General features: G+C 41.5%; 2 protein-coding genes across 6 annotated transcripts; one reads left to right on the forward strand and one right to left on the reverse strand.

The window, feature by feature from the left end:
• Window positions 1–1262: 1262 nt before the first annotated feature.
• TMEM106A (transmembrane protein 106A) lies at window positions 1263–24408 on the reverse strand. 2 transcript variants are annotated; one of them, XM_074223795.1, is made up of 8 exons: window positions 24330–24408; window positions 23901–24121; window positions 20526–20589; window positions 17784–17937; window positions 16746–16886; window positions 16589–16632; window positions 15825–15878; window positions 1263–15146 (listed from the first exon to the last, which is right to left on the reverse strand). In XM_074223795.1, exons 2-8 carry the CDS (start codon window positions 24109–24111, stop codon window positions 15026–15028), a joined length of 789 nt encoding a protein of 262 aa, XP_074079896.1. In that variant the 5' UTR covers window positions 24112–24121; window positions 24330–24408; the 3' UTR covers window positions 1263–15025. The 2 variants fall into 2 exon arrangements, with proteins under 2 accessions (XP_074079896.1, XP_074079895.1); XM_074223794.1 differs by lacking the exon at window positions 24330–24408 and having other exon boundaries at window positions 23901–24234.
• CCDC200 (coiled-coil domain containing 200) lies at window positions 1894–12928 on the forward strand. Of its 4 annotated transcripts, none has more exons than XM_074223791.1 (5): window positions 1895–2223; window positions 2825–3317; window positions 5175–5239; window positions 9262–9399; window positions 12742–12928. In XM_074223791.1, exons 1-5 carry the CDS (start codon window positions 2146–2148, stop codon window positions 12766–12768), a joined length of 801 nt encoding a protein of 266 aa, XP_074079892.1. In that variant the 5' UTR covers window positions 1895–2145; the 3' UTR covers window positions 12769–12928. The 4 variants fall into 4 exon arrangements, with proteins under 4 accessions (XP_074079891.1, XP_074079892.1, XP_074079894.1 ...); XM_074223793.1 differs by having other exon boundaries at window positions 1897–2223; window positions 9333–9399; XM_074223790.1 differs by lacking the exons at window positions 9262–9399; window positions 12742–12928 and adding an exon at window positions 12070–12264 and having other exon boundaries at window positions 1894–2223.
• Window positions 24409–26306: the final 1898 nt, after the last annotated feature.

The raw sequence follows: 26306 nt of genomic DNA on the forward strand, positions 1-26306 counted from the left end.
TCTTCAGGGGGCAGCTAGGTGGCACAGTGGATAGAGCACTGGCCCTGGAGTCAGGAGTTCCTGAGTTCAAATCTGGCTTCAGACACTTAATAATTACCTAGTTGTGTGGCCTTGGGCAAGCCACTTAACCCCATTGCCTTGCAAAAAAAAAAAAATTCTCTTCACAAAGCTCTGAAGAATGCATGGAGGGTACAAACACTGTTCAGATGCATGGTAAGATCTACAGTTATTTTAAACATGAATCCTTAGCATAGACTTTGACAAGGGAATTTGTAAACTAAGACAAAGTTTGCTGCTCTATATATAAAGATACACTGTTTCTTTCCATTGTCCATGACTCCCTAGAAAATAAACTGTGCTTCAGTTATTGCTTATTTAAAACTATATATTTACAAAGTTCTTTAGTACCTCATGCAGAAAAAAATCAAATCATTTAACATGAAATATGATATAAATAAAAATCTTATGAACACAAATCCACATTTGTCATAACAGATAGCAAAGAATAGAACAAAAGCAAGAAAACTGAATGGACAGCTATATACAGTAAATGTTATTTATAAAAGTCTTCTCAGATCAATAGATTCAATGTTTTTTCCCCAAGTCCTCCTTTACTATGACTGGTAATTGTTTTGGTGATTACCATTTCCCTGAGAATACTTTGCTATGTCTGCTTTGTTGACCACTGTACTCTGCATATACTTGTCCATTTCACTAGTTCCCATAGTTATAAGAGTGCCACGGTCACTATATCGCTAATCACCATCCTAGAAGATCACACAGCTCGTAAGTGTCTGAGATCTGGATTTGAACTCAGGCCCTCCTGACTCCATGGTCACTGTTCCATCCATTGGGTCACTTAGCTGGCCCCAGCCTTCAATTCTTTTCTTAGACTGTTTCTCACATACCCCTTACAATTCCTAGGAACTTTCTTCAAATTTCAATTCACGTTATACCTCCTACAAGAGAGATGTCTCCCTTGAAAAACTATAAACATAATTGGAAATAAAAAATTTTAATTTAAAGAAAGAGGGGTTTTTTTTTTTTTAATCAGTTTTTTAGTTGCCTTCCTGGACCCAAATTCCTTGATCTTCACTTTGCATGTATTTTGTATTTTGTATGAGTCAGGTTCATGTCCCTTCACTTGACCTCTTTCAGGGTTCCAGGTCATTTCTTAAAACTTGTAAGTTGTAAAGAAGTTGACCATTGCCTATATTGGTTAGAAGAATTTCCTCACCTGACAGAGTGATGAAATCAGTTTGTTTTTTTAATTGTATTTACTAATAAGTGTTTAATATTTTCTCTCTATAGAATATAAGCTCCTTGAGGGCATTTATTTCATTCTTTGTATTCCTTTGTACCTAAGCAAAGTACTTAGGAGATTAAGGGAGGCTATGCTTTGTTGCAATTCCTTGAGTCAAGTGTGTTCATTGAACTAAATCATCTCTTCTTCATTATAATTCAAAACTTTAAATTCTATCAAAGTTTCATTTAAGTTTTCCAGATTTTTTTAAAACGTAAATTCCCTAAGAGGAGATTCATATATTAATACACTATATGTATTAATTCGTACCTCTATGCAAAGATTTGGTGGAAAGAGAAGCCAGAAAGGAAAGAAACTGAAAGGACCACCTGGGTTTGGTCTCCTTGAAGCTTTTTTCTCAGGATCACCAGTGTTTCTGAGGGAACAAGTCAACCAGATGGAATCTGATATTTATTTTCTCAAGAAACTGAAAGAGAAAGCGACCCTGTGGATGTTTCTAGACCCAGGCCCAAGGACAGGCAGTCCTTGTTCCCTCTCCCCATTTACCCAGACTCACATACACACCCTCTATCCCAGTTGCCCTGACAGCAGTTTACATTGTGAGGTGGCTCTGGTTACAAATGAGGCCTTAACGGGTATCCTTTTTATGGAGGCGGGGACAGTGTGGTGGTGACTTATCTTCTCCTATCCCCTTCCTTCCTTTTTCCCTACCCTTCATTCCTCTCCCTTCCCTTTTCCCTTTCCCTTCGTTTACTTTCTTCCATTCTCCACTCCTTCCCCATCTCCCTTTCCCATCCTTTGCCCCTACTTCTTTCCTCCACACTATCCTCTTTCCCTTACCCTTTTCTCCTTTTTTCTTCCCTTATCCAAATTCCAACACCATGGCCAGCGCTTATCACTGGGAAGCCCGACGTAGACAGATGGCTTTGGACAGGAGGAGACACTGTCAGCTTCAACAGGTAGGTGAGGGAAACCTGGACCGACTGTCTATTCCTTCCCTTTAATCTGTTACCCAGTTCATTTCCCAATGACCAGCAATGTAACTGTGTCTGGGACTTGAAAGAGATTTAAATAATATTAAAAGGAGGAAAACCACAAACTTGGGAATATTTGGGTGGGAAAAAAGAGGGAAGAAGCCAGTACTTTGGAAGCAAACGCCTTATATGCTACAGGTACTTAATAAATGGTTACTGAACTGCCTTGGGGTTTCCTCCAGGATTTTCCTGTCCCTGGTTATTTTTGTTGATTCAGCTGTGTGATCCTTACCATAGGTTAGGAAGTTAAGCTCTGGGACTGTGAGCTTTTAAATAATACTCACTGCTGAAAGTCATTTTTATTACTGGCTTATTTTGTCTCCCCACCATCCCCACTGCCATCTGAGCCCAATTCTCCCCATCTCCACCTCTCCCCCTCCCTGCCTTGGGGCTCAGGAGGACTCTGGAATGTTCCTATAAGCTGGGGCTGGGGGGAGGTTGCTCAGTCATTCAATCACCATCAGCACAGTCCTGGCTGGTCAAGTGAGGTACTGGATGCTGAAGTCAGGTCTCTGGGACATCCCAGGAATTGAAGAACAAAAAGATAGAGAGTGACATGGAAGAACAAAGATACTGCATGGGCCTTGAACCCTATCAGCGGTGTCACTCTTCAAACCCTGAGCCTGAGGTGGTGTTTGGCAGCCCAGAGACCTACCACCGTAACGCTGGTGAGTTCACCACTGGAGAGTTTACAGAAGACAGAGGCACTTTCCAGTTTAATGACCATAAGAAGGGGCACTGCATGTGTCAGTGTCAGTGCCACTGCCACTACCAAGGTCAGGGCCATCAGAGCAGGAGACAAGAGCATGAAGATGACCAGGAGGAGGATGATGATGACATCCAGGACCATGGTAAGAGCCGGGGTCTGGGCAAACAACGCCAGAGCAAGAGCCAGGTCCGGGACCGGGAGCAGGGCAAGAACCGCCATAGCAAAGACCGGCAGACTGGACACCACCATCACAAGATTCATACCTTGGGTCAACCTGTTCCTCCTAACCATACTCACGAGTGCAAACACAGTAAGTCAACTGTCCCTGGAGTTGGGAATGGTGGGGGCCAGGAGGCAGGCTGAGTAGATGGGGACCACCCCATAGGGGGAGGATCATGTTCCCCATTTCCCTATCTTCTGGACAAACAAGCACAGCTTACTAAGGGTTTGTATCTGTCTATAGGACCAGAAAGATGAAAAATCATGGACTCTTACCTTAACTGCTGATGCCCAAGCATTTCTCAGGCATCTTCTGTGTAGAGTGAACTCCTTAAGAGCCTTTCTTTTTATTCCTCCTACTTAGCAGTTTGTTTACTGACAGCCAGGGGCTAGGCTATGCAAAGGAGATGCAACCTGACCAACAAAAACAGTCCATGTCCTCAAGAAATCTCCATTTTATTAGTGGAACAATATGTAGGTAGAGAAATAAATAAAAACTAGACACCCTGGGGAAAAGAACACTGGGTTTAGGGAGGAGAGAGAAGGTGGCAGAAAAAGACAAATAAACTGTATATCAGTTTAGAGTGGGAGCTGATGTAAATATTCTGAGGATTTCCTAGGAAATTTCCACCCAGACTCTGGTTCTGATCTTTCACCCACCATACTCAATCAAGTGTCAAGTCCTTTTACCTCCGTAATCATTTTCTTTTGTCCTCTCCTTTCTATTCCTGCTGATTCTAAAGCCAGACTAGAGCATCAGCTTCTGAACAGATCTCCCAACTTCCAATTTCTCCTCCACCCAACCTGTGAACTGCAGCTAGAATCTTCTTGATTTCATTTGATCACTACTCTGTATCCTTCCCAACTGCCTACTAAACAAAGTCCAAACTGTCAGTCTGGAATTCAAAGCCCTATGACCTAGCACATTCTTCACTTTCTATTCCTTAGTCCACCCTCCTTTCCTTCACTTTGCTCCTCCTCTTCCCTACTATTCATTTAGTTTTCCTATCTCCATCCATATCTTTGCTCACACCTTTCCCTAATTGGGGAAGACTTCTCTCTCTCCTTGCTGTTGAAATAGACTGAACCTTCAAATGTCACTTCTTGCAAAGAACCTTTTCTGAATTCCTTGGCTTTTTTCTTTTTTTACTGTATACTGTTATGTCTGAAATTCCAGAATATGGGACTTTCATACTTGGTAGTTGGATGATTTTTATGTGTGGATACTCCTGTGAATAGTGTCTTTGCAAAAATCTCTCTAAGTCTAGAAATACACTCCCTCTTTACCTCTACCTCTGAAAAATCTTTCATTTCCTTCAAAACACAAGCACCATCCCCTACACAAGGCTTTTTCTAATATTCTCATTACACTCTCCCCACAACTACTTAGTACTGACTTCTATATATGATTTATATTTTAGGTGTGTCCACATTTATATTTCTCCCCTTATCTTCAATAGAATATTCTTAGTTCTTTGACAACAGGGGTTATTTCTATTTAGTCTTTATTTCCCTGTTCATCCAGCCCAGAACCTGGCCCAAAGTAGGTGCTTGAGAGTATGCTAATGAAAAGAATTATAATTCAATTAAGCCTTAGTATTTGATGGGATACATTGCTAAAACCTGGTGGCCAATTCTAGAATAAACCTTTTCCAAATTAATGTTAATTAACTGTGATAACTGGTCATTATGCTAATTAACTATTATTACATCACTATAATTATTGATCATTTGTGTATCAAATACCCCCTTACTAGCTTATGAATTCTATGAGGGCAGGCAGTTATAAATAACTACATGGGATTTAGAGTACTATGGGATTTAGAGTAAAAAGAATCTTGGAGGTCAGATAGCCCTCCTTCTACAGCTAGTAACAGTAGCTACCATACATAATTGATTGAATGAATGGATGGATCTATGTATTAATAACTTGTGCTTTCTATCCCAGTTCAACCCCCAATAGCAGCTGTCCAAGATAATCTTCGCACTTCCAAACGTGGAAAGAGATTCACGGTAAGAATGGGGTAGGGAATGAGTATGAGAGTAAATTGTGAGGAGTACTGTATATGGAGTAGAAAGACTTGGATTCAAATTTGAGCTCTACTACATATGACCTGTGTGACCCTGGGCAGGTCACTCAATCTCTCTGTGCCCCAGTTCCTTCATTTTGTAAACAAAGGATGACATTAGACTCATTGACCAACCTCTAAGATCCCTTTCATCTCTAAATTTATGATGCTAGGAAAACATGAAGCTGTAAGGGGGAGAGGAAAGGGCAAGCAATGCACACATTCTCATCCAGGATAGCTCAAAGTACAGTCCCCTCTTTGGAGCACCTGGCTCTGTTACCTAGCATTTAAGTATCAGTGTCATATTTGTTTCATAACAGTAGTTTGACAGGATCCCTTCTTTGCCTATTATTCCAAATAATTTATTTAATATTGGAATTAGTTCTTTAAATGTTTGCTAGAATTAACTTGTAAATATTTGGTCCTAGTGCTTTCTTTTAGGAAGTTCATTTGAGCTATGTTTTTCTGCCTTTTAATATTCTCAGATAATTTAAAAACAGGAAAATAATTTCACTGCCTTTACATTTATCAATATAATTTGTGTTTAAAATTCCTCTTCCTTAATTAGTAAATCCTTAATCCAATTTTGAGAACTTATTACTAAATATACTAAAAGCCTGAATTTCCATGAGAGATAAATCTGGAAGTCAATCATATACACTGTATATTGTTCTTAGAAAAAAACATTCCAATCCTATCACTTTCTCAAAATTTACTATTTCAATTACTCAGAAAATGTTCACATTACATCTTAGTCTTAATGCTTTGTCTAATCATTCCCCCCTTAGGAGGATATCATTCCTATATTATAATTTGATTGCAAATATGTTATAATTATAAGATATTCATAATTGTGTCCTATTATAATAACTCAGAGATGTTCCAGTACCAATCAGTTATTTAATAGATTTAGTGTGGTACTTACAAAACTTCTTTATTATAGAAATTTGCTATAAAAGGAAAAAGAAATGTCATACATCTTAACAGGAGGAAAAACTCACTTAGTTCTGTTTGATTTCAGGCATAAGTCATATCTGAGAGCTAATGTAATCACAGGGCAAGGCTCAGGACAGCACAATGGGGAAATAGGAGGCTATTACCTAGGCTGTGCCCAGGTCATCCCTAAATTTTTCCCCAAGCACAGACATCCTCCTTTAGCAGTTCCCAGAATACAGGACATATCATTTTCTGCCATTGGCTCCATGATAATTCAGTCAACTATCCCTCTAATCAAAGTTAAAATTACAACGCCAGGAATTTTTACTTTAAATAGCAAATTTCCCTAATAGTTAATATTTCATTTCTTCTTTACTTATAAATTAAAACTGCCCATATTCTGGAACTTCAGACATAAAGTAAATAACCTGATAGTAGACTAATAATTAATAGGCTGAAGCTATATCTTTAAACTACCCTATATATTTTCGTAATAACCAAGAATCTCAAATGGAAAATTTGCAATTATCTACTTTATAACAAAATATACCACATTAAATATGTTTTTCAAATATCCATTTTTAACACATCCTTTTTAAAAGCCCAATTCGTGTAGAACAGTATCCAGATTAAAAAGTTGTTTTGTCCAACAGCATTTCTGTTACAGTGGTCTGTCAAATTTCACGATTTTAAAAAGTTAGAAACACAAACAATAAACTTCAAATGATATCAACTGCATTTTCAAATTATCACATTTAAAATCATTAATCTCCTTATCTTTGACATCTTAAGAGCACTTTAGAGTTATCAGATATGTAACAATTATATTCAATTAAAGAAATAATGTAGTGCTTAACATATGCCAGTCACTGTGGTAAGCATTTTACAATCATTATATATAATTCTGATCTTCACCACAACCCTGGGGGCTTAGTACCATTATTAGTTTTCTCTTACAGAACAGGAAACTGGGGCAAACAGAGATGAGATAACTTGCCTAAGATTACACAGCTAATAAATTTCTACAACTGGAATAATGAGGGAGGGCTCACCAAAGGGCTGAGGTTGGCTGGCCCCTTGTCTCATACTGCCATGCAAGGTAATGCCAGTGGCACCAGGATCTTCCCAGGAAGCAACTGGGCTTGCACTTGAGATACTGACTGGGTTTGGGTGGTGGGAGGCAAGGGGAGAGGAGGGGTGCAACTGAGGTCACTGGCTGCAGAATGAGAATACCAGGGGCTGGGGTGGCTAGTGCCATGGCTTCCTAGTTGTTCCTGTTGGCAGGGCAAAGTGGATACTGGTCATGGGGCCTAACCACCCCAACACACAGAACAGCACTACTGGACCTGATTCACCTGTAGCAGCTGCTGGGCCGGGTGGGCAAGATGATACTGCACTTGAATAATGCCCCCAGGCTTGCCTAGAGGGGCAAGCTGCAGGATGCCTAGGGGCACAGGCCATTGGGATCACTGCTGCACCCCCTCCACCAGTGGGCTGGCCATGGACTTATATAGCTGGAAGGGCAGATCATTTTTCAAGTTTCCCTACATTTTTCCAGCATTTTTTTCAACACCTGTATTTGGGATAACACCTGTATTTTGAGATAAGAGACCCGAAAGGGAGAGTTCCTCACTTGAGGGAGTTACAGGGAATCAAGGAAAGGATTAAGGGAAAAAGACCTAAAGGAATAGTGGACACTTTCAGAGGTGCAGGGTGTTGGGGACAAAAGGGACAAGGAAGAGGAGGGGATTCCCTTTAGGTCAAATGAAATAGATCATACACTAATAAAGGAGTACTTTAGGAATCAGGATAAAGGGATGAAAGTTACTAATCCACTAAAAAGGGAAAGAGGCTCTGAGGCATAGGCTATAATGGCCTTGTTAGCAAGTTCCACAACTGAAATACACTTATGACTCTGGGGAGGGGAATTGGGAAGGGAGAGGGGGCACCAATGTCAACAAGGTCATATACCTCTTGCCCTTTAATGAGCACTGAGACATCTCTAACAGGAGTCATGGGAATTACATTAATGGTCTGAATATCCTCCTCCTTGTGCCACCCCTATACTCTTGCCATCTCACCCTGGAACCTCATCCTGCTAAGTGATCAGGGTTGTGAGGAGGGGGTCCCTCAATATTTTGTGGGGTGTTTTCCCTTTCTCAGCATCTACCCTAGCCTTCAATTTGCACATTGAATTCTGGTGGCCAGGTTTTTTACAATAGAAACAGACTCCTAGTTTGTTGATTAAAGGGACCATACTTTTCTTTCCTAATGGTGAGAAGGGACTTGGGAGGGACAGATTGCTGCAGTTGCAAGGAAAAATTTCTTTTTAACATCTCCAACTTCTTTCTTACCAATATTAATTTCATCCATATTGTGGTCTTGAGGAAGAACCAAAGTCAGAATGTTGCCAATCAGAAATAGTTTAATTTGTTCAGAAACAGGCAGGTGAAGCTTAACAAAATAGGATACAGACTGAAATGTCAAAGAAGGGTTAACAAGAGGTTGTTATAAGGAGCAAACTGTTTACCTATTTTTTTTTCTTTCTTGACTCTGGTATTACTTCCAAACTAGCTGCCTTATTCCATTGCCCTAGAATAATGAAATTATTAATCTACATTTACTTTCAAAACTTTTATAAAATTTAATCATTTTTCCTTAAAACAAATTATACAGAATGCAGGAAAGTGTGGTGAGGGGGCAGCAGGTGAGACAGAGCTGAGTCTTACCTGCTACCTCCTTCACCACACATCCCTGACAGAGTAGTACCCTAAAACTTACTAAGAGATTTTTAGAAGGGAGTGAGTTGCGGAAATTATCCCCAAAGTGTCAGAAGTTCTCTCCTGAAATCTTAAAATAATAAATCTTCAAATTCCTTAATCTGCTAAGATGTTTTTAGCAGTTCTACAAAGTTATCTGACTTTTTTTCTGTAATTCCAACATAGCCAAAGCTGAAATGACAGGAAAAAAGTGTCTTACAGGTTTTTTTTTCTTTTTCTCTTTTCTTATAACCTAATCTCCCGTGGAAAGCGTAAAATGGAAGTTAGTTCTCCTTACTGGGACAATTGGTTCAACTATGAAAGTTCATTTCTCTTTCCCAGTGTTATAAACGCTCTGGCTAAAGTCCTTCGAAGTTTTTCTGACTGGAAGCATTTTAAATCTTTCAAGGTAATAGAAATCTAGCTCACAACTCAAGCATGACAGACATATTTTACAAAGACACAAAATGACAAGTCAGATACAAACAGAAGGCTAGTTCACAACACGGACAATTCTAATTTTAATCAATTCAGATGAAGCACACAAGTTACCAAGGTATATACAACTACAAATTTAACAGGGGCATGTGGTAATGGATCAGAAGTGTGCAGTTAAGAAAGAAAGAATATCCTTACTAGAATGATGTGGGATGAACCAGGTCAAGGAAGGGCCCTGGAGTTTTTCATATAAAGAAAGGAGTGCAACCAAATCAGTGAGCCCTGAGGTGGAGCAGGAACAAGGGCAGAGGACTCACCAAATGAGGGGAAGTTGGACGTCAGAGAAATGGCATCTAGTCTTTTCCCACTGGTACCAGAGTTCAATGACCCAGTTCCATGTCCATCTTACTCCTGAGACTAATTTACATGTCAACCAGATAGGAATCAGTTTAACTTGTGGATGACAAGAGCTGATCAAAGCTGGCTAGAGACAGTTGAGTCAGAAATCAAACAAATTTAATTTCAAAGTGAGGAAAATGCTTGCAATCAAACATATACCTTCCTGAGGAGAGTTTATGTCATATGGCAGAGGTAGGATTTTTAAGTATGAAAATCACAAAAAGGTGTAACCCAACACATCCAATCTTAGGTCTTGAATAAACAGTTTTCACAGCAGGTCCAGGCAAGCAGACATTTTTTGAGAACAAAACAGGTATTCTTGGGTTTTGTAGGAACAATCTCCAAATTATTGGAATTGTTGAGCCTTATAATTGTCTTAAGTCTTAATGGTAGATCATTCAGCTGGGTATAGAAGCACTGTTAATGTTATAGGAACAGGAATACAACACTTGGTTTGGTTCACTTAGCAGTTTACAAGCACAGGAATTGTTCAGTGTCAGGCTATGTGATTGGTCACTTTTTTTTGGTGAGGCAATCAGGGTTAAGTGACTTGCCCAGGGTCACACCACTAGTAAGTGCAAAGTATCTGAGGCTGGATTTGAACTCTGGTCCTCCTCACTCCAGGATCAGTGCTCTATTTACTGTTGCCATAATTGATTTTGGCTCTCAGGTCAGGATCCCCTCAGAAATAGGGAAAATAAGTGTCTATTCTGGGTTTTTGCTATGATTGAGATCATCTAGAGGGTGAATTCAAAATTCAGAGCAGAGTTTGCTCACTGGGTCTTAACTCTGGAAAACAGGGTGTCTCCTAATATCTTGATGGAAGAAAGGAGGGAGGAAGGAAGGAAAAAGGAAATAGGGAGTATGAAGAAAGCTAATTTGAGCAAAAAAGATGACTAGCTCATTTTGAGGCACATTTGAAATGATATAAGAACATCTGGTGGAAATGTCCAACTATTAGATGAAGATGGCAGAAGCAACAAGAACTGGAGATTTTGGGAGTCATTCAGGGAGAGTTGTATCAGCTATGGGAGTGGTAAAAAAGTATAGAGGGGAGGACTAAATGGTTAAGGCCCCCTCTAGCTGTGAATTAGAATTCTAGACCCTTAGATCTGTTATCCTAAGGAGAAGAGTTGAGGTTCTTCTCCAAGACCAGTCTAGTCCCTCTACATATGATCCTGTCCTCTACCCTCTCCAGCAGATTGCCTCTACTTTCCAAAAACCACACTGATAGTGGGTAATGAAATTGGATTTGATGGCATCTTCTAATTCTAACAAGATAATTAAACCCTGCCCCTAGGGTTGGTTCCCCTGAACCAGGTTGGTCCCTGAACCAAGTTAATCCCAGAACCATATGGGTTTAATTTAAATTTATAGGTGGAAATTACAACAAAAGGTAGGGATTAATTGCCTATTACTGGGAAATTGGAAGAGTTCAAGAGAAGGGTGTCAAGTCACAAGGAGTGATCAAATATGTTGAATATGACAGAAAGAACAAGGTGGATGAGGTCTGGCAAAATGCCCTTCATCTATAAAAATGTATAATGATAATGGCCAACCTTGGCTCTGAAGAAGAAATATAAAAATACACCCCAATGTGGCCTCACTTTGAAAGACTTGAGGAAAACCACTAAGTTTCATTCAGTAGGTGTGATAATCAGTTATGTTGAATTGCTTGCCCCCCCACACACTTTTTAAATATTTTCATAAAAGATGGTTTTCTGGGTGAGGGAAGAGGGAAGGAGTAATATAAAAACAAGGTATTAACTATATATAATATATATGTATATTTATATTTACTTATCAGTGACTGATTACAAGTTAATGCGAGTGGGAGAGAAAGGGAGACTTGAGTATAGCAACAATTTTTTACCACCAAATTCTAGAGGGGATGTAACTACAAAGGTTTGAGACAACTGATAGCTGGGTCAATTGGTGGGTGGGAGGAAAGACATGGAGGAAAGGAAAAAATTAAAAGTACTTGGTAGGGCAGCTAGGTGGCACAGTGAATAGAGTCAGACCCCAGAGTCAGAAGTACCGGAGTTCAAAAATGGCTTCAGATACTTAATAATTACTTAGCTGTGTGGCCTTGGGCAAGCCACTTAACGACCCCCCCCCCCCAAAAAAAAGTACTTGATGCAAAAGAAAGGGATAATTGGGATAATTAATAAGTTGAAATACTAGACAAAAATAGAAAACAGGTAGAGGGATATTTTCCAAAGCAAAGATCCCTCTTTTTTAGGAGACAAGGAAAAAGAAAAGGAAACATATTTTGCCTTTATCCTTTGGTGTCAAGCACAAGTGCTCTGAAGGGCCCTTTAAGGTTTGTCAAGCATTTTATAGGGATCACCCTTACCTGATGATACTTAGCATTTACTATTCCTCAGGCACAGTACTAAGTGCCTCCAGTTATCTCATTTGAGTTCAGGGTTGTCAAGTTTCTTCAGTTGTGTCCAACCCTGTTTTGGGGTTTTCTTGGCAGAGATACTGGAATAGTTGGAACTGAAGCAAACAGGGTTAAGTGACTTAACCAGGATCAAAAAGTTAGGAAGCATCTGAGGTTGGATTTGAGCTGGATCTTCCAGATCTAGGCCCAGAGCCTTATCTACTGCACCGCCTGGTTGTCTCCACTCAGGGCAGTAGATGCTATTATTAACCTAACTTTACAGACCAGGAATCTGACTAGAGATTAACCCAGTGATTAGGTATATTGTTTAAACCATTTTATAGATAAGGAAATTGAGATAGAAATCCAGGTTAAGGAACTTGCTCAGAATCACAGGGTTAATCAGTAGTGTCCAAGGTAGGAGCCAAACTTGAGCCTTCCTAAAGCCCAAGTCAAACACTAGCCCCTCCCTCGAGCTCAATAAGGTCCTAACTCTTGCTTGCCGGCTCTCTCCCTTCCCTCCCTCAGGGTATGGAGTATGTCCAGCAGTGGTAGTAGAGAGAGAACCCAGCCTCATACTTTTGTTCATCGAGAGATGAGAACCAATCAGTAATCAATGAAGTTGGCATCTAAAACTTTCCCTTAACAAAATTTTCCCCAACACTGAGGATAATGGCACGCATCAATAAAGACTGTTCTTGAAATGACAAAAGAAGACTCTTGTTGAATGTATGGGGGAAAAATGGAGAGGACAATTGGACAGTTTGGAATGATGCTCCCTCCTGTCCAGCAAACAAAATCAACCATGTTCACGAGCCTCTGGGAGCCTCATTTGGCCTTTCTTAAACCCAAACTGTCCCTGAGTTTGCCTGTCTATGATTTTATTCTAACTTTGCAACTTTTACAAGCCACTCTAAAACTTTGAAAAATGCTTTAAGAATCCTGGGCAGGTTGTTGGACTGGCTAGCAGATGATTTGTTGGTTGGGTTTTTTGGGACACAGGCATTCTTGTAGGGAGGTGGGAAAGAGGCAAGGAAGGTACCAGAGTGTATTCCTTCCCTAGGTATAAAAGCTCCAGGCTAGGGGATGGATGAACAAAGAGGGCCTAAGTGTTTACATAATAAGAGGCACTCTTTAGAAAAGCTGCTCTGCAAGAGGTAACATTAGAGCCTGCTGGCCCTGGAGGTGAGCCTAGGTAAGCTTTCTCTTGGCCTAACTTAGGTATGTCAATAGCCTCCCCCACCCCCATCCCACCCATGCCAAGAAATCAACAGAGAAATCACCTTGACTTACAGGTCAGTCTTAGGGATTTATTTTAGACTTAGTTCTGGCTTCACAATAGAAAGGAAAGGGTGAGGATAAATCCCTCTCTCCCTACTCCCCTAGTTCCCCGATTTCATAATGTCAAAAAGTCTCTGGAAAAGCCGATCCCTGAAGGGTCTGACATAAAGCAGAGATTCAGACAGTGCTGAGAAAAGAGATGGTCTTCCACAGCTCCTTCTGTTCTGCCTCATGATCTGGCAAATCCATTTTGAAGATGGATCCAGCCATCCCCTCATCCCCCCTCCAAAAATAAAAACAAAAACCCATGTTTTCCTCTTTGTCTTTGGAAGATTCAGGGTAACAGGTTAAGGCTAGTTAGTGGCAAAACAAACTCCCATCTCCACCACTGAGGTTAGCCTCTCAAACAGAAGAGAGAGAAACCACCCAGGAGACCACAAACCTGCCTACCCACCTGCTTGTCACCATCAGCCTCCCTTTTATATTTTGAAAGGCTTCAGCATTATATATGGCTTCAGCATTGGTTTAAATTAGTTCAAGGCTCTGCCTCCCCTGTACTTTCTGGAAGCCCTTGCCCCTGAGCCTTCATGACTTCTCATCACCTGCTTCAGAGGGAATGAATCGGGTTATTTTTACAAAGCAGGTAAGAATGTTAGTTGAAGCAGAAATGGAGAGAGAACGAAAGGTGTGAGGGATATTGGGCAGTGACTTCTCCTCTAGTGGCAGAGTACAAAGTTCTAGAGGAAAAGACAGGCCTGACTGGTCTTCATTTATATAATTTTCTCACATGATTCAGTGTGCAGGGTTTTTAGCACATGCTCCAGGGACACAGGGCAGGGCTTAACTGTAGAACTCATAGGGTCTCTCTTAAATGAGGCAGTTTAACAAATAACAGGTTAACAACCAATGCATTTAACTCTTATTTTTCTGTTTCTTTAACTTTTCCTAAGAACCATCACCAAGATTTTTAACGGGCACATGATTTCATCACAAAGAAAAGGGGTTCCCTAATATTCTGAGGTATAATAGACCCCAAAGCTCTTCCTCCCACTAGACAGGAAGGAGCAAATTGAAAGTGCACATGCTAAAAAAAAAAAGTCACATTGAACCACAACTGTATCCATAATACAACTAAACTAAAAAAAACCATCATTGTGTCTTCATCTTAGTGCAGAATTTTGGTTTAAAAAAAAAAAGGTTTAGAAGTATATGAAGGAAGAAAGTCCTGTGTTTTTCTGCAAAGGAGCAAGATGAGTTGTCACCAGGACAGAGACCCTGAATTGAAGAATATCCTAGGCCAGTCTTTTTTTGTTTTTCCCAAGTTACTATATGGTCTGGTGAGAGGCCCTTGAGAACAGGTTACAATCACTGCCTCACCGTTATTTCCATAGTCAATCCAGGGGGTTGGGGAAGGAAGTTGGGTTCTTCAATCACGGACCAAAAAAAGATAATCAATGGAATCCAGACATTTGGCAGATGAAGGCAATAATGAGAAGATAGGAGATTAGGGAGTTGTGAGCAGCAGGCAACATCATGGTGGATGAGGGACCAAAGAGTGAGGGAGTGATGTGTTCCCTCTACAATCCACATAGTTGTAGCTCTGGAATGCCAACTGCTCTGTGTGGCTCAGGTAGGAGCAGGTCAGCGTGCCCCTAGAGAGAAACAAGGCCATTATTTCTCCTTGGACAGGAAATTTTTCACTCCCAAGAGAAACCTGGCCTTCTTGGCCTGTGATTTTTTTTAATCATGATTTATTTATTTTCACATTACTACAGCAATCTTGTTGTAAAAGTAAACATAATCCCTCCCCTCCCCAAAAAGACAGAGAGAAAAAAGTGTACTTCAGTCTGTGTTCAGATACCATCAGCTCTGTCTCTGGGTTGGGTTGCCTTCTTTACCCCAAGTCCATCAGAGAAGTTACTTCAATATTTTTTTCCCACAGTTGCTACTACTAACTGTATTGCCCTCCATTTTATTCCTTCCCACTCCCATTTATTCTATCTTCTCTCTCCTTTTACCTTGTGCCTCTTGGTCTGTTATTTTGGGCTTCAAGAGTCACCTCCCCCTAACCTGCCAACCAACCCTGGGATAGCAATAAATTCATCTCCCCCATTTTAGTTTCCAATAAACCACTGGGCATCTAGGAAGACAATATTTGTTGTATGTATCAAAGGCCTGGAAAGAGAGCTGGGGTCTTCCAATCCAAAGGGCACACTTATAAAATCACCATAGTTACCTCTCCCATGATACCTATCTGTAAGAAGAACAGGTAGAGGCAGTGAGGCTAGAAGGAAAGGTAAGGCAAAGTCCTTGTCCCAAAATATACTTACTCCATGTGCTGAAGTATATTATGGACCTTGATTTTCCCCCAGGTACAGATGTTACTGAGAAATTAAGACAGACAGACAGATAGACACACACACACACACACACACACAAAATCCCAATTATTATTTCTAGTAGCAAGGGTGTCTTATGAGGAGAGGAAATGGGTAAGGAGAGTTGTTGCTAGGTTCTTAAGGCCTCTGACTTGAGAGAGGACTTCTCCTTTTACATAAACTGTATTCATTCACCAGTTATCATCAGCCAAGAAGATACCAGCAACAGGTAGCTGGGAGAGGGCTCTTGGAGGTCCCCTTTGTAGGAGTCAGTGTCTGCTCCCGTCTATCTCATCCCCAACTCCAAGAATGAAACTGACTTTGTATACCCACCTCCCTTAGGTCTTTCTTCCAGGTATCCCCCAAATATTTGCACAACAGCCTCCAGACTACACTAGCATTCTTTCCCAAGGACAGTCTTCCTGAACTGCTTCTGTTGTGTTGTCCTTCAAGCGAGAAGACATCACAATGTGGGGGTTAAGACACAGGATGTTTGACTGTAGTCGGTCAGTCCACTACTAGCTCAGAAGGCTCGGCCACAGGTTGGGCACAAAGTCATGGACAAAAAACTGCTTAAGATTTCCTAAAGTACCCATGGTTAGCCAAATTCAGGTTATTTTTAAAACCATTTGGAGCCTAGTTCCAATTGGAAACTGCCACTTAGAATGCTTAACTCATTTTGTTGGTCAAGGAGGGTTGTTTTTTGCCATACTCACTAGGTGTTTTCATCATCGATCTTGCTGGTTACCTCATAGAATATCTGCCAATGAAACATGTATTGTCAGTCCCAGCTATCATGCTCCACCTTCCCCAGGGCACAGAGGATGGTGTGGTTAGCCAATCTGAGGGATGCCAGCAGGGGAGGAGAGTCACCTGTTCACTGCTCAAAGGACCAATGTGCAAAAGGATGCTTTCTTTCATCTGCCCCACAATGAGTGACAAATGGAGGACCTCAATGTTGAGCTGGGTAACAGTGACTGGGTAGTAGTTGTTATTGGTAATGTTGAGAACATTCTAAAGAAGAAAACAATTGTGTGTGTGAGAAAAAGGGAGAAGAAAGCCAACCAACCATTCCTGGGATGGACAACCGGAACTAGATACAATCCAAAAGCCACATCCTTAAATGTCAGTTCTCAAATTGTAGAGGATCCTACAGTGGGGGAGTCCATAAAAAATTCTCTTATTCTATACCTTAACAGCAACTTTGTAAATGATCAACTAAGACTGACTCAGCTCCACAGGGATCAAAGATAATTCTAATAAGACCTGCAATGGAAAATGCCATCTACATTCAGAGAAAGAACTATGGAATCTGAATGCAGACCAAAGCATAATATTTTCACCTTTTTCCTTGCCATTATTTTCCCCCTTTTATTCTGAATCTTCTTATACACTTTACTAATATGGAAACACGCATTATATAATCATATACATGTATAACCTTGATCATATTACTTATTATCCTAAGGTGCAGGAAAGGAAGGGTGGGAAAGGAGGGAAAAAACATTTACTAAGATGAATGTTGAAAATTATCTTTGAATATAATAAAAATAAATAAATACATGGTTAAAGATCATTGCTGCTTTTCCTAAAAAGCAAAACTGTTTCATGACCCACTTTCACTACTCATGTACTGTCTCTAGACCTTTGGGATTCAAGATTTCCTAACTTTCCCTGATTTCAATTCAGAGAATGTTCTTTCCTCCACTCTGACACCAATCTGAGCTTTGCCTTTAAATTCCCAAACCTCACTTAAAGGTCCTTGCTGACCATAGGATTAGGGTCAATTAGGGTAGACTAGCTCCAACTTGACTCAGAGTGACAGAACTGAACAGCAGGTCAGGAAAAAAAATTAAGAGAAAATCTGTGCCTGATCAAGTCTTAGCCAGAGGGTTCTCAGATATAACAAACCGTCACATTGAGGAGGATGGAGTGACCAGGAAAGGCCACTACTGAAGAACTCAGCCCAGCTGGTTGTACCACAATGGATTGAGGGAACAGAAAGAAGAAGATGAGGCTTGATGTCAGCAGGCAGGTGAGCACGGCCAGGAAAACATAGAGCTTTCTGTGAGAAAATAAGGGAAGTGGGAGGAGAGAAAAGAAGAAGGTTGTGACAAGGGGGGAACTTTCCAGTTTTAGAATCACTGCTGAGGTCAGTTCCATTACAACCAAAATATTTTCCCAACCAAACAAGCATGTTAGACAGCTCAACCTTGCCAGCCAGTATGCTAAGTACTAGGGCTATAAATAGAAAACAGAAAATGATAAAACTAAGGTTTGCTGGGTTTCATTTTTGAATCTGGCAAAGTGTGGTTCAAATGCTAGACTGGAAGCTCCTTGAGAGCAAGGAATACCATTTTTCATCTCTGGATTTCTAGTACAGGGCCTTTTAAAAATTCTGATGCTTGAGAAGTCATCTCACACCTATCAGATTGGCTAAAATGATAGAAGAGGAAAATGACAAATGTTGGAGGGGATGTGAACTGTTGGGAGAACTATGAATTAATTCAACAATTTTGCAGAGGATTCTGGAATTATGACCTGAGGAAGGAAGGGAAAGAACCTTTCTGTCAAACAATTAAAACAAATTCCCACATGTTCACGACTAAAAATGTCTCTCATTCTGCAAATTAATTCATCATCTGTCATATTGAAGGCCCTTAAAGGTTAATGACTACAAAACTAAGCAAGCACTCCAGTCTGCAGAAAATATTATTCATGTTTATATTATGACAAACTCTATACTTCTGTTCTTGGCATGAGTAACTTAAAATAATTCATCATGATAATTAAAAAAAAAAAGCCCTAGTCTGCCCATTCTGTCTGATTGAGAAACAAGGGTCAGAAAGGATCTCCATAGTTGGGAAGCAGCCTAGGTACTGATTCCACTTGGGCCAACTGGCCTGTGACTGCAATGGGATGAATTTCAAACTGATTAGCAGCATCATGTGGCAAGACTTAATGATTGCCCCCAAAATTCTAAAGGGCTACCATAGGAAGAAAAAGCATTTGCTTTCCATCTCCAGGGACATCAAAGCAATCAAGTTTCAATTACAATAGACAGGATGGAAGGAGCCAGAGCCATTTCTCTCCAGGGAAGTCTTTCAGAACAGCAAAGCCCCTTTTTTTGTTGTTGTTGTTGTTGTTCAGCTGTACAACTCTTTGTGACACTATCTGAAGTTTTCTTGGCAAAGATACAAGAAGGTTAGCCATTTTCTTTTCCACTCATCTGACAGATAAGGAAACTGAGGCAAACAGGGTTAAGTGATTTGCCCTGGGTCAAACAGTTAAAAAATGGTCTGAGTCTGGATTTGAACTCAGATCTTCCTGACTCCAGGTTCAGAACTCTAATCTATTGTCCACCTAGCTGCCTTATATTATTTTTTACTGAACTGCCTAAAAGTAGGGACAGGATTAAGAAGAACTTCAGAAGAATTAAATGAACTGGTTTTAAAGAAGGTCACCCTTAACATCTGGAAGCTTCTTATGTGTCAGTGCTTACCTTAAGCAGGCTCTTCTAAGAAAGACATAGGTTTAAGCTGGGGAGAGAGAACAAACCACTGAGGCCCTGGAGATACTGCTCCAAAATAAGAGCAACAGGGCCCAAGGCAGGTATAGTCATGAATGTCCTTGCTGGCTCAAAAGCCTTCAAAGGTTCCCTATTTAGCTATCCTTACCCTGGGACTCATAGGTGGCACAGGGAACAGTTAGTCAAAAATCATTTACTAACCACTTAGTCTATGCCAGACCTATGCCAGAAGTACTGGAGCCTGGGTTCAAGTCTAGCCTCAGAAACGTACTAAGTGGTAAGACCCTGGACAAGTCATTTAATCTCACTCTGCCTCATCTATAAACTAGGGATGATAACAATAGCACTTTGCCCTATTGTGGCATTGTGGGGATCAAGTGAGATACCATATGGGAAATGTTATGTAAGCCATCATCATCATATTATAAAGACCTAGCTTTAGGAAGAACTAATCTCTCCTGGGACATTAGTGATAAGACCTTGAGAAAATCATTTATGTTCTCAGTGTCCCAGGCAACCCCCTAAGACTAGTAGCAAGAGCAATCCACATCAAAGAAATTCTATGTCTGCGTCCCCCCACCCCCAACCCACTCTTCAAAGCAAAACCCTGGCATTCATGGTTCTCTAATCTGATTCCAGTGGACTGTTTCCACCTCACCTCATACTATTAAGTAGACCTATTACTGAAACATGCATTTTTCCACCTAACTGCCTCTGCTAACCTCATATTCTCCATGTTTTTAATATTCTGAGCATTCTTTTTCCATTTTTTTTGTAAGTCTAACTCCTCTTTCAAGAATTAGGTCACCGAAACTGGATTTTAGAAAAACACGCAAAGACAAGGAAATAATGAAGAGAGAACTGAGCAGAACCAAGAAGACACTGAATACAAGTTATTCTTAGTATTCTGAGCATATAAAAACTCTTGTCACACCTCCTTTGTAGATACAAGTCACTGATATCATATTTCATTTTGTTCAGCTCTTCCCCACTAGACTGTAAGCAGCTGGAAGACAGGAATCATGTCTCATTCATTTTCTAAACCAAGTCAGCACTCAGTACAATTATGCAATATAGGAGGGGCTTTGTAAAAGTTTGTGGAATGAATAATAAGAGGTACTTACGTTCTCCTGGGCTTCAGTCTCTGGTCCCCATATGGAATGAGTGCCACTAGCTGATTTTCCAGTTCTGTAGAGGGAAAAAAAAAAATAACAGCTACAGCTTAGTAATTTCATGTGCAATCATCTTTTTTTTTTATTATTATTCTGTTATGGAAATGCTTGTTTTCTTTCACAAATTAAAAATTAAGAAAAAGATAAGTGGGAGGGGCAGCTAGGTGGCGCAAGTGGATAAAGCACCGGCCCTGGAGTCAGGAGTACCTGGGTTCAAATCTGGTCTCAGACACTTAATAATTACCTAGCTGTGTGGCCTTGGGCAAGCCACTTAACCCCATTTGCCTGCAAAAACTAAAAAAAAAAACTAAAAACTAAAAAAACGTGGGAAGGGGTCTTAGGAAATAACTAATTTTTTTTACCTTTTTTTTTTATTTTAAGGCAATGGGGTTAAGTGACTTGCCCAAGGTCAGTCAAACAGCCAGGCAACTGTTAAGTGTCTGAGGCTGGATTTGAACTCAGGTACTCCTGACTCCAGGGCTGGTGGCTCTATCCATTGTGCCACCTAGCCAGCCTGAAATAACTAATTTCTAATCATCACATACAAGCTCTTCAGGAAACCTCCATAATTTCACACAATAAAAGGATAGGACAATTCTATTTTTTGACCCAACACAATTTGGGCCCTAGGGATCCCTGAAAATCAACATTTTGGCTTCTATCCTGGAAAGAATCCTTTAAACCAAAGGATGATAGATCTGGAGCTAGAAAGAACCTTAAGATAGGGAGTGGACAAACAATGTCTCTGTCATACAACCTGACAAGTATTATAAACCTTCATTCTCCTCAGACCCCAACTTCATCTCTCACAAGATGACTCTGCTTTCAAGTTTACTGGAAAAAACAAAACCATCTGTTCAAGGCTTCTCAATCTTTTTTGAGTCATGACCTCACTTGGCCATCTTGGTATGGACCCATGGACCTCTCCTCAGAACAATGTTTTCAAAAGCATAAAATAAAATAAACATTCACAAAGGAAATACATTATATTGAAATACAGTTATTAAAACAATTAGGGAGAAAACAATTCATGGGTTCCAAGTTAAAAACTAATTTATTATAAAGTCCCTCAATTTCTCTACATAATGTAAAAAAACTTCCTTGACATGTTTTTTTGCTTTTTTTTTTCTCCCTTCCCTCTTTCCAAGTTCAGAGGATAAGGTTACTCACATCCTTGGTAAAACTAATCCCCTAATTTGTGCACTATTCTCCCTTCTGCAGGAAGTCCCTTAAAAGGTCTATCTCCTCACTATCTTCATGTCTTCTCTTTCTACTGGCACCTAGCTGTTGGACCAGAACTATCTCATATTTCTCTTTTTCTTAGGTTTGTAAGCTGTATCCCTCCAATAATTAAGCAGCTGGTAGAATTAACTGAGGCTAGACTTGGAGTTAGGAAGACTCATTTTCCTGAGTTGAAATCTGGTCAAATGTATGACCTAGGACTAGTCATCTAACCTATTTGCCTCAGTTTCTCCATCTGGAAAATGAACAGGAGAAGAAATGGCAAACCATTTCCATATCCCAGTCAAGAAACCCCCAAATGGGATCATTAAAAAGTTGGACATAACTGAATAACAACAATCATTCCTTTTTTGTCTTCATAACTCCCCCAACACACACACACACACACACACACACACACACACACACAAACAAAACTCAATACAATGGAGATGCAAAATGATTGTAAAACTGTACTGAATTAAAGACAACACTCCAGATCTTTGCAAGAGAGGAAAGACAAACTTTTGGAAAAAAAATCCTCATACTCTAAACTGGTATTGCCTGGATAAATGAAGAAATTGAAAACACTTAAGAGATTGATGGATTCAACCAAGTTCCCCCTAACAGCCAGTGGGGAATAGACTGCATGCACCCCAGAAAACTCATGGTATGGTGGAAGCAATAGACAGAGTCAAGGTATAATTCATTATCTTTAATCTCAAATCTGCCTGTCTTCCAATCATTATCTTTTTTTTTAGTTTTTTTTTTTTGAGAGGCAAATAGGGTTAAAGTGTCTTGCCCAAGGCCACACAGCTAGGTAATTAAGTGTCTGAGACCGGATTTGAACCCAGGTACTCCTGACTCCAGGGCCGGTGCTTTATCCACTATGCCACCTAGCCCCTGAATCATTACCTTTAAACTCAAACCTGCCCCTCTTCCAAATTTTCCTATTTATGTCAGAGGCACCCCCCACCCTTGCAGTCATCCAGGCTGTCATTCTCCACTCTTCATTCTTCCTTACTTCACACTTCCAATCAATGGTTAAGTCTCGTTGACTCTGTCTCTACATCTTGAATTCACCCCACTTCCTCTCTGCTCAGACCTCATTACCTCTTCTTGCCTGGACTATGGCAAAAGCCTACTAAATTATCTTCCCTGTTTCTCTTTTACATAACTGCCCCAATGATAGGCCTAAAGCACAGGTCTGACCATGTCACTCCCCATCTCAATAATCTATAAAATTTTATTAAGTCCTGACTGTGCCAAGTAAGGCTCCTCTAGGATCCAGTACAGACTCATCTGGCTCCACACAACTTTTCAAGATTATTGTAGAGGTATGTGTGTATATGTGTGTGCTCAAATATATACAGAGATAAACAGACCTCCTCTTCACATACTCCAACCAAACTGGCTTTTTTTTTCCATCCTTCACACCAAATTCCACCTCTTGCCTTTGCTATTTCCCCATAAGAATGCATTCCTTCAGTTCCCTTTAAAGGTCAGCTCGGTCTACTATGTGAGACCCTAGGATGCTAGTGTCTGCTAGAAAAATGAAGCTTATTTCTATGTATACATTTCCCCTCCCCCCACTGTAAGTTCCTTGAAGTCAGGACTGTTTAAGACATTTTTAATCTTTGTGTCTCATACTTAAGGACCAAACTAGTCGATTGACAAGAAAACATATTTGATAAGTATTTTTTTCCTTTCTCTTATCTACACAAATGTACTTTAAAGATAATCACAAGTAAATATCACAATTTTACTTTCAAATAAAAATCTTTATTCTATGGTCATACAGTTTGGTCCTCTGAGTTACTCTTAAACTCTGTTTATTCTAGATGTCTGGATGATTTATTACTTCGGGGCACTAAAATTGAGGGCGTTCAAAGCATGCCTCCTCCCTGGTGCGGGAGCAGCACTCACAGTCACGGGGGACCCTTAGCTCTCCTTCCCCCACGTCTCTGGCACAAACCCCCTGGTCACAGCTTGGACAAGCATCAGAATATACTGGTCCACGAGGGCCGGAGAAGCAAAAGTTAGAGCCTAAAGGCTTCCTTGGGCCTCAGAGTTGTGTTTCGGAGGAAAGGCAAGCGGAGGACTCACCACTCAGGATCTCCCCTGTGCCCTGGCAGGTGGGGCAGGTCACCGCGCTCGAGTCGGCCGAGCCCCAGGCGCAGGGCCCGTAGGTCGGGGCAGACTCGCTGGCCCCGGAGCTGGAGCGGCTGGCGGCTTCGCTGCCCGCGGCCGGGTCCTGGGCCAGGATGGGTTTTCTCTCGCTGTCCTGAGAGCCCAGCCTGGAGACGGTCTCCCCCATCGTCGAGATTCTGCCTTGCGGGAAAACAACACAGTTGCGGGTGAGTTTCTGTGGCGGCGATGCCAGGCTCCCGCGCCCCGGCTCCGTCACTGCTTCGCCGCTGCCCCAGCGTCGCTCCTCCGTTTCACATGTCCTCGGACGCTTTTTGACTTTGCAAATAAAGTTGCGGCGAAGGAGGCGGCGCCCGGCCCCGCGCCCGCTCAGGAGCGGGCGCTCACCTTCCCCTCCGGCACAGGCCGGGCCCTACGCGGCGCCTCCGCCGCCCGAGGCGTTCGCTTCCTGGGGATGACAAAAGCAGAAGTGACGGCTGCGGCTCCCGCCCGAGCTCCGGGCCACGGCGGCCCCTCCCCCCCGGGCCGGGCCGGGCCCTCCTCGAGCCGCTGCTGGGCGGGCGGCGGGCGCAGGTGAGCGCGGTCCGGCCAGGCGCCCCCCCCCCCCCCCCCCCCCCGCTACTTTTCTAGGCGGGACGCGAGGAGGCGGCGGAGGCGCCACCTGTGCGCGGTTTCCAGCCCGGGGCAGGTGTGCGCGGGCCCGGATGGAGAGGGGCGTCCCCGGCCTCGCCCCGCTGCCCGGGGCCCCCGGGGCCCCTTCCCGACGGGCGGCGGAAGGCGACGGAGCCGCGGGTCAGCGGAGTCGGCCGCGGGCCCCGCCCCGAGCCAGCCCGGGCGACCTCCTCCCCCGCCCCGCCCCGCCCCGCCCCGGATCAACCAGCCCAGACTGAGTTTAAAGCGACTTTTATTGACTATTCCAACAAGTTGCGTTACAGCTGCAGGGGCGCGCGGCCCAGCCCGGGGCGTCACGTGCACCCCCACTTTGTAAAGCCCCCGCGGACCCTAACGGGAACAGCCAATCCCAGGTGCCCGGATCGTTCACCCCTCTGCCTAGGAACCCCTATAAAAATACGTTTTAAATAAGAAAATAGGCTCCCTGGCCAAACGATTTGCATCCCACAGCTTTATTTATAGCATTCTGGGTTATACCGTAAATTTTTACTTATTCCTGGCTAATGATTGATTATAATCATCCTGTTAATTATAAATACCAACCAGGTAAATAACACTATTTTAATAACCAATTCCTCCCTCCTTGAATCAAATGCCCGTGCCAGAAGCCAGACTCTACTTATCACGAATACTTCACTAAACTCTCTAGAAGTCTGCACCCTTCTCTCTTCTCACATCACTCAGGACTAGCTGGAATCCAAACCGGATTAAGGACAAATCTTTTTTCTATCTAAACACCTTAAACCGTTGCATAGCTGAATGGTCCAAGGGCACTCTGCAAAAGCCATTTCTGCATCAGCCTTTTTCCATATCTTAATTGGTCCAAAGAGATAGAGGACCCAATGATACTTCTGACCAGTTTGTTAATGACAGGCATTCTTGTGCCACATATTCTCATTTTGCCCATCCCAAACTCCATTGGAATATAGGATCTCCTCTTTAAAATATTCCTCCCTCTCATTCTTGCAAAATAGAGGATCTCTCCATAAACAATACTTAAGGGGAAAAGTATTCATTATCCTCTAGTTACATTAGCAAAATATTTTATCCTGTTTTTCTTAAAAATTTTTTTCCTTCAAGAAAAGAGTATGTAAAATTACAATTGATGCTGCTCAGTGGAGTTAACTCCTCCTACCTCTTACAGCACTGAAATCCAGGAATGAAGGAGGTGGTTTTTCTTTAATATGTTATTGGGAATCTGCTATCTGTACAATAAAGTGATTTTTTTCTTCAACAAGTTATGTTTTGTGGGGTAGTAGAAATGCTAGGCTTAGTGTCATCTCAACACCTAGGAGTGAGGTTGATGCCTTTCAAAAAGTTAAAGGAGCTATGAGACTAACTTAATAGCAGTCTCTCTTCCCAGGAGCTTTCATATTAAAGCACAATACATCAAAACCAACCAGACAAAAATATTAAAACCAGACAAACGTATTCAACTTCAATACAAGGAGAACATTTGTTCTAAGTAAAGTTCAAACCATTGTCTTCAATGCTTTCTAAAAGGGACAAAATACTGGGGAAAGAAAAGTCATTAAAATTTATGTTCTGGTCTTTGATTAGACTCAAAGAATACTGTGATGCAGATGATGAAGTTGCAACGTTGAACTACATATCAGACTCTTCAGGTTAAAAAAATAAGGAAGCAAGGTCATCCTTCTACCCCATACCCCAATAACAGAATAAAGTCATCTC

The sequence above is a fragment of the Macrotis lagotis genome, chromosome 2, assembly GCF_037893015.1.
Source record: "Macrotis lagotis isolate mMagLag1 chromosome 2, bilby.v1.9.chrom.fasta, whole genome shotgun sequence".
Taxonomy (NCBI): Eukaryota; Metazoa; Chordata; class Mammalia; order Peramelemorphia; family Peramelidae; genus Macrotis; species Macrotis lagotis.

Coding starts and splice junctions, on each gene's coding strand:
- CCDC200 (XM_074223790.1), top strand. CDS start 2,146: ATGGCCAGCGCTTATCACTGGGAAGCCCGACGTAGACAGATGGCTTTG. Junction 3,318..5,174: donor TACTCACGAGTGCAAACACA/GTAAGTCAACTG, acceptor TTTCTATCCCAG/TTCAACCCCCAATAGCAGCT. Junction 5,240..12,069: donor AACGTGGAAAGAGATTCACG/GTAAGAATGGGG, acceptor CCTCTTTTTTAG/GAGACAAGGAAAAAGAAAAG.
- TMEM106A (XM_074223795.1), bottom strand. CDS start 24,111: ATGGGGGAGACCGTCTCCAGGCTGGGCTCTCAGGACAGCGAGAGAAAA. Junction 16,633..16,745: donor GTCCTTTGAGCAGTGAACAG/GTGACTCTCCTC, acceptor TTTCATTGGCAG/ATATTCTATGAGGTAACCAG. Junction 15,879..16,588: donor ATCGATGATGAAAACACCTA/GTGAGTATGGCA, acceptor TTAATTTCTCAG/TAACATCTGTACCTGGGGGA.